The 7,608-nt window shown below is 41.8% G+C and overlaps 1 protein-coding gene across 2 annotated transcripts in view; it reads left to right on the top strand.

Moving 5' to 3' along the window:
- The first annotated feature begins 965 nt into the window (after positions 1-965).
- The window catches only part of PLPPR4 (phospholipid phosphatase related 4), a 38,865-nt gene continuing 32,222 nt past the window's right edge, over positions 966-7,608 (top strand). Inside the window, exons 1-2 of one of the 2 annotated variants that reach the window (XM_060302380.1) lie at positions 1,189-1,326; positions 2,968-3,143. In XM_060302380.1, the coding sequence (XP_060158363.1) occupies positions 3,108-3,143 (36 nt within the window). In that variant the 5' untranslated portion in view covers positions 1,189-1,326; positions 2,968-3,107. Of the gene's footprint in view, positions 1,327-2,967; positions 3,144-7,608 lie in introns of both variants that reach the window. The other variant, XM_030868773.2, reaches the window with a different exon arrangement.

The following is a 7,608-nucleotide window of genomic DNA, read 5'->3' as shown; positions in this document are numbered from 1 at the left end:
ACCCTGAACTGGGACTTCCAGCTTCCAGAATGGTGAGGAACAAATGTCTGTTTTTTTTGCTACCCAGTCTATGTGTTTGTTTATTTGTTTGTTGGATAGAAGGCCAAGCTAAAGCTGGCAATTGAAGAAGTGAGTTGAAAGGTGAGGTAGGAATTGGCCCTCAGATGCTCGAAGTGGAGACTTTGAAGATATTGGAAATGACCAGGGGCATGTTATCATGGAAGTGGGTTACCTTAATTAGTATAATACAACGTTTTATATTTTCTGGGTTTTTTCTCCTCTGTATCCTTGGACTCTTCTGGGTTGCCAAAATAATCATAAAGTCGAGACAAGCCAAGAACATCACCAAAAAGTGAAGGACTTAATTTGTATTCTTAATGTCTGAGAAGTGCCTACTTTTACGGTTATGACTGTAGTACTGACGTGGTTCCGGGGGTGTGATGATGAGGTAACAGCACACCCTGGCTTTTGGGCTCAATGAGGATGCCCACACATCCGCCTCCATTAATGTCTCATCATTCCCAGACAGGCAATAGTGAATGTTTATCAGCAGGTGAGTCGGCATATCCTAGGGAGCCAGGGAGTCTCCTAGGCAGAGAGTCCTCAGTCGGGGAAGTCGTTCCTGGATAGCAGCCAGCTCTCAAAGAGTTCCCATCACGGCCTACTTTTCAGTATGCGATCCAAGTTTTAATTTCGCGCAGATAGAGGTCAGTTTTCGCGCTGTGGGTCAGCGCGCAAGATCCTGGCTTCTGCTCTCCAGCAATCCTGAAGTTAGAGTTCCTAGAGGGCTCCAGGAGGCTTCCCAAGGGGGCGTGGGTGCCTAGTCTCCTCAGCCTCGCTGCTGCAGAATCCAGGGGTGCGTCCCTCTTTTCCGATTCTTGACGTCAAGCCCCGACCGCCGCGAAGCCTCGCCAGGGCGCTGGAGAGCAGAGGGAGGGTGGCGGGGAGGGGAAGCCATTGCAGCAACAGCTTGGAGGAAGGAGCTGGACGTCTCCGCCGAGAAAAACCGGGGGTGGGAGCCAGAGTAGGGGAGGCAGAGGACCTGCTGTCTCTAGGAGCCTCTGGGTTGCTGCAAAGAGGGGCGGGGAGAGGCGGGGGCTCTGCCTGCACCGCGCTGGCTCCAGCGGTGCCCGCGGGGAATGTGACATCAGCGGCGCCGGGCGCTTGCGGCTGGAGGAGGCATCTCGCCTCGGCTGCGCTGTGCACACCTCGCCCCGGGGAAAACGCAGACCCGGGCAGGCGGCAGGGATGTCGGCGAAGGAGAGGCCAAAGGGCAAAGTGATCAAGGACAGCGTGACCCTCCTGCCCTGCTTTTATTTCGTGGAGGTGAGTTGGCCCAGCGCCTTGGCATAATGCAGATCCTCCGGGTGGCTCCGGAGCCAGTTCGGGTCCCGGACGGTGTTGGAGGCGCGGAGCCCGTGCCTGGGTGCGCGCTGCTGCCCCTAAATGCCCCACGCTCCCCCTTCCCCCAGGTTTCTCGGGAGCTCCCCCGAGTGTGTCTGTGAGTGCCCGCTAGCCAGGGGTGATTAACAGTAGCGATGCCACTGCTAGGTGGCCTGCAGACGGGAGATACCTGTGTGAGTGAGTGTGGGGCTAGTTCCCTGGCCCTCCTGGACCGCCTGGGTGCACAGCGTCATCAGTGGCCCAGAGGGGCCATGATACCGATATTTCGGGATTTGTGTCCTCAACCTGCGACTACGTATCTAGAACTCTGTGAGCTTCCTATAGGAATTCAAATACACACAGCCATGCCCGGGGTGTATGGGGGCTGGGGATGTTTACGTAGGATTAGGAATATTGATTTCTTTATTACACAAAAAACAAAACCAAAAGCCCTAACCCTATTAAAATTACTATGGTGCTCACATCAGCTTCTAAAATTGGGTCCACATCTCTAGGCATCAATTGGTTGGCCCTTTTCCATGGTTAACAAAAATCATCTGCATATACACAAATATATGTATACATATGTATATGTATGTATGTATAATATTTTTAAAATAAGTGACATCATCTGATTTTACATGATTTGTACGTGTGCATTTATTCTGTGCTGAGCAGTATTACAGATAAGCAGTTAACATGCAGATGTATTCATAAATGAACTGCTAACTTACCAAAATGCAGCATTTAAGAAGGAAAAATTTATGGGAGGGTTATAAAGATTGACAGGTACAGTGATTCCATGCACTGTGGTCCGTTGCATTAGGAAGACATTTTTAAGCAAGAGGTTTATTAAATCATAGGTAGAGAAGAGATGTATTGGATAGGTTTAGTGAAATCATATGGTTTTAAGCATAAAACTATATTCTGTGTAATTAGAGCCTGGATTGCATAGAGAATTATAAGACGGTTGCTGAATTATAAATATCCTTCTTTGGCTGTCTTTTCAGCCAAATATGGAGGTTTAGCACTTCCAAGTACAGAGAGTAGATTCTGTATTTGATGATTGTGAGGCTTATCTGTGTTGAGGGATAGTTACTGTCTTGAAACTTGGGAGAAGAGACATTGTCAGATTGTTTTTACAGACAGTAGTATATGTGCAAGTTTCTCTTAGGTCTCGCAAATTTTAAAAATGGTTTCAGTGTTAAGAAAGATGTACGTGATTTGCATAAGTCTCAGAGAAATGATGGGTGACTCCTTCATCCATGACCCATAGAAAAGAAGGAAAAAAATTGACCTGTTTATTTAAAGTAATTAATTGATTCATTTATTTTTGCCCTTCCTCTTTTCACAAGGGATTTTGAGGCCATGGTTTAGATAATTTTGTTGAAAGCTAATGAAGAGTTTTATCGAGAAAAAACATGTGGGCACAGAAGATTCCATGGTGAAAGGGGTAAAGGAATAGAGAGACAGGATCCCTGCCTTGAAGTTAAATCCTGTCAGGCCACTTGTCGCATTGCTAATCCACTGTGGTTTTGTCCAAAAGCACTTTCATTCACGTCTGGATCTATTACATCTGTCTAGGAGACATCAGTTAATTGCTGGCTTCTGCCTCCAGGACGGAGCACCTGAGGTCAGCTAGAAGCTGACCACATTTGGATTGCAGCTGTATGGCTTCGAGGAAAATACTTTCATGAAAGAGGACGCAAACCAGAGAATTAAGGATGTGCCTTAAAAGAATCTATGTGTGCACTTTTGAGGTACCTTTAACAGGAGTACATTATCTTTTAATCTAAAATCTTAAAAGTAACAATGCCTCATAATGCATTTGAAATGTGTCTGTAGGAACAAACATCTCACAAATGTTAATTCTTTTCCATGAGTGGAAATAGCCCAAAATCATTACCTTCACTTTGACCCATTCAGATACCCTCTACAAATTCCTTAGCAGGGCAAGCTATAGAACAATTACTTGAGGACAGTTCATGGAGTTTCAATGCGCATTTATGACATTATGTCTTGGGGTAACAGATTTCAAAGGGAGAGCCACAAAAGTGGATTGCAAATGATCTCTCTGAAACTTAAATGCATGATGAACCTCTGAAGAGCCTCCAGAAAATGGGGGAAGACATTAGTACACCAATTATTTAAGGGGTTGACAGAATGCACTACTGAACTCCTTTGGAATGACTCATTTTGAGGCCAGTGAGAATGAGCTTTGTAGCTGCTTTGGAGGATGAATAAATATAGCATGAATTAGCATGTCAGTAAAGTGCTCTAGAGTAATGGCACTTTGCTTCCAAAGTTTCCCCAGACCTTTGTAATTAAAATGGAAAAGTGAAACATGAGTGAATCTTTCATCACATATCAGCCCAAAGAACATATTTTAAGCCTTTTCTGTTACTTCAGACAATAATTTAAGGAACACAAAGAGGCAAAAAGGACCAGAATTTGAGGAGAAAATAGGACCTAAGAATTAAGTTAGGTTCCTACCATATACCATACAAAAATAAATTCTGGACAGACCAATGATTTAGATTTTTAAGAAACAGTTAAAAAACTAAATAATAATAATAACACAGAAGTATATTTTTAGATTTTACAGTGAGAAAGGTCTTTCTTAACATATTACCAAAGTCAGAAATAATACAGGAAAAGACTAACACATCTTTCTACCATCCCAAATAAAGTTTCTCTGTAACAGAAGATGCTCTCAAGAAAGTTTAGAGAAGAAAACAGTCTCTGGGTCTCAAGTCAGTGACACCATGGACAGTTTAAACTTTGCCTTTCTTCAAGCAGTTCAGGCTGTTTCAAATTGCTATTCATGATAGGCATGAAATATGAAGAAACTAACTAGGAAACCGAGGAGCAACTTTCATTCCAACCAGAGGAGGCTAAAATCAAGTTAGACTGAATTAAGGCAGAAAAACCTGGGCCTTACAGACAGATTGACCTGGTTCATATATCACCTACGCCACATACTACTTGGATAATTCTGGCCAAGTTACTTCTCTCATCCTCAGTTTCTACATATGTAATAGAAATTATATGAAGTAATATAAATATATGTATTCATATATTATAGAAATTATAATAACCATATATCTTAGGCTATATTATGAGGTTAAAGCATGAAAGATACCATATATCATACCTGAGCTAGGCACTCAGGATGTATCAGTTTCTTTTGCATGGTGTCAGGGTATAGAGATTATATCCTATATATAGGCCAAGGTGTTCAGTCACTAAAATCAGGTAATCATGTCCCAGCTGACCACCAAACTCGATATTAAACAAACGTTAAGTTAATGGATAGAACTAATTTTTTCTTACATCTTTGGTTTATGCTGCCAATTGTTTATGCTGATAAAGGGGTTTATGGTTGACAGTAATTAAAAATATCAATATTACATGGTGATTTGAAAACACACCATGATTTCCAAGATGGTACCTCACTTTATAAACAAGCTTGACAATTCAGTTTTGCATTGTTCGATGTGGGAAAAGAAAAGTCAAATTATGAAAGGAACTCTCAAACAAGCATATCCAAAGCTTTATCAGGTTGAACAGAAAGCAGGTTAAAAGGAACATTCCACGGAAGAAAAGGTTTCTCTTGCCTTTAAAGTTCCAAAGCACTCTCCAAGTGACGGCTGTATCACTTACAGTGCAATTGCACCCGGCAGCACGCCTAGAAATAGTAAAAGGTCTTTCAGCTTACTAACCCAATATTAGACGTGAGAAGGCTGGTTGTCTGCGTGCCTAATGCATTTCCTTTATGACAAGCGTTACAACGGTCCCACCTGTGCTCAGACTCACAATTTCATTCTCATTAGTCATCCTGTTCCAAGATATGGGTTCACATTGACTCAGTATGTAATATAAACAAATGATAAATTACCCTTTAACCCAAAAAGATACAAGTTCTTAATAAATAAATGGGAAAAAGATTCTTCTCATTTAAACATTCTGCTTTATGGCATAAATTTTTATTACTAATCTAATGTTTACTTTATGGAGGTAAAAGAGCAGTGTTTGGCCTATATGCAAAGTATTTTTATAAAGCTATAGATGCAGATAGTTTGAAATTTCTTGTTTTTCATACACATACGCACACGCACATGCACACACACACACACAGGCATGCACAAACACAGAGGGAGTAGGAATAGCCTCTCTCCACTGAGTGTAAAATAACTCTACCTGAAGTATTACAGATTCAAAATATTGTAAACACGACAGACTTGAAATTATATAGAAAGTTTTCACTAATTTGAATATTGTACTTAACAATGGATATGTTTCAGGATTTTGTTCATGCAGGTTAATTACTACAGTTTAGGGTCAGTAAACTAGACATTGTGTTCAGGAGTAAAGGCCATCTTTTCTCTGTTACCATCCTGCCTGAAGAAGTTCAAAAAGCCTTTGTTTGAGCAAAGATAACCTGGTTAGTTCAGTCTGAACGTCATGCCTAGACGTTATGGAGTCTTGACAGACCTTAATATGTTTTTTATTTTTTTCCCACTGGAAAGTGTCCACTGTATCTTAATTGTAGCAAACATTAATTCACAAGATTTCTGTTTTAGCTCAAGATCTATGTGAAAATTATATAACTCATATGATCTTGCTGGGAAATATAGCTAGCTGATTTCCTTTTACATAAACTTTAGCATCAGTAGGAAGCACAAAATGACAACATTTCTGCATTGCACGTACCAAAATAGTAGCTGTAGGTTTTTTCCCTTTTCTAGATGGCATAGATAGTCCACTCAAAGAAGTAGTCCACCCACCAACAGAGATGAGCTGAAAAATCTTTCCTCCTCTTTTAGGGTCACGATGTGCAAAGTCCTTTGGTGAAAAACAAAAATGAAGTACAGATGATAATAGAGTCCTAAGTTTCACAGAGACTAAATGAGGACATTTCCACAAATACCGAGACCAAGTATTGAACATAGAACCCGCCGTTAAGGAATTCTATGCTATTCCTAGGCTCCCCCACTATCTTACTGTGTCTTCATGGATGAATCACTCATAGTAATCTTTGTCCTACTTTCCTCTAGTAGGAAAAAAATGGGTGCCTTCTACCAATCTCAAAGGGATATTAATAATAATGATAACAATAATAACAAGGAATAGTCAATTTCAAGCCTCCTTTATATGACAGACCCTGTATACATTATCTTTAATCCTGAGAACTGGATTATTTGTATTAAAGTAATATCGAGAAGGCATTATTATCCTTATTTTTTTTATTTTTATTTTTTTTTGCGGTATGCGGGCCTCTCACTGCTGTGGCCTCTCCCGTTGCGGAGCACAGGCTCCAGACGCGCAGGTTCAGCGGCCATGGCTCACGGGCCCAGCCGCTCCGCGGCATGTGGGATCTTCCCGGACCGGGGCACGAACCCGTGTCCCCTGCATCGGCAGGCGGACTCTCAACCACTGTGCCACAAGGGAAGCCCTATCCTTCTTTCTTTAAATCAGCAAATTGTAACTCAAAGAGCTAAATATCTTTCTGGGGACACAGCACTTAAGGAGCCACGATTTGGGTTCTTGTCCATGTCCATCTCCTCCTGCATTACCATTACCCCCACTCCACCTCACACATGACTCTAATGATAATGCTAAACTTAATGAGGGAGTGGGATGGGGAGACCTGTCTCAGCTGTGACCTGGCTAGCTTTGTGGTATCTGAAGGCATGTATGTGGAAGATGCCTGTTGAGGTTCTTTTTGTCTGAGTTGTGGAATAGAGTTTTCTCTTCATTCAGCTACTGAACTTGGCTTTGTTAATGCTATCTCTCACCTAGAGTAACTGAAGTAATTCTAATATGGCTGTGTAGATGACACAATGACCGTCTACCTAAAACGCTGCTTCCTTTGGGAAAGCACAAATGGTACCCCTGAGGCTTCTGCAGAGGAAGACTGAACACGGAGCTCCGGGTAGAGTGAGAAGGAAGAGTTGGAACGGAAAGAAAATTTAGAAAAGTAGACTGTGTATGTCTATGAGAATGATAGAGCATGGAGGAAAGAATTCCTAAGAGAATAGAAACAGAGAAAGGCAGGCCAAGGAGGATTAGGAGAAAAAGCATGAGAAAAATAGAAGATAGGAGTGAAGGGCATGTGAGGGTAATGGGCATCTGTGAGTAAGCCATGGAGATTCCTTTAGGCATTTGAGTTGTCTTAAGTTAGCTTGTTAAATAAAAAGCATTTAGTGCACAGTTGTTACTGTT

Source organism: Globicephala melas, chromosome 1, assembly GCF_963455315.2.
Source record: "Globicephala melas chromosome 1, mGloMel1.2, whole genome shotgun sequence".
Taxonomy (NCBI): Eukaryota; Metazoa; Chordata; class Mammalia; order Artiodactyla; family Delphinidae; genus Globicephala; species Globicephala melas.
The sequence above is the reverse complement of the archived record's forward strand: the minus strand, read 5'-3'. Positions and strand labels throughout refer to the sequence as shown.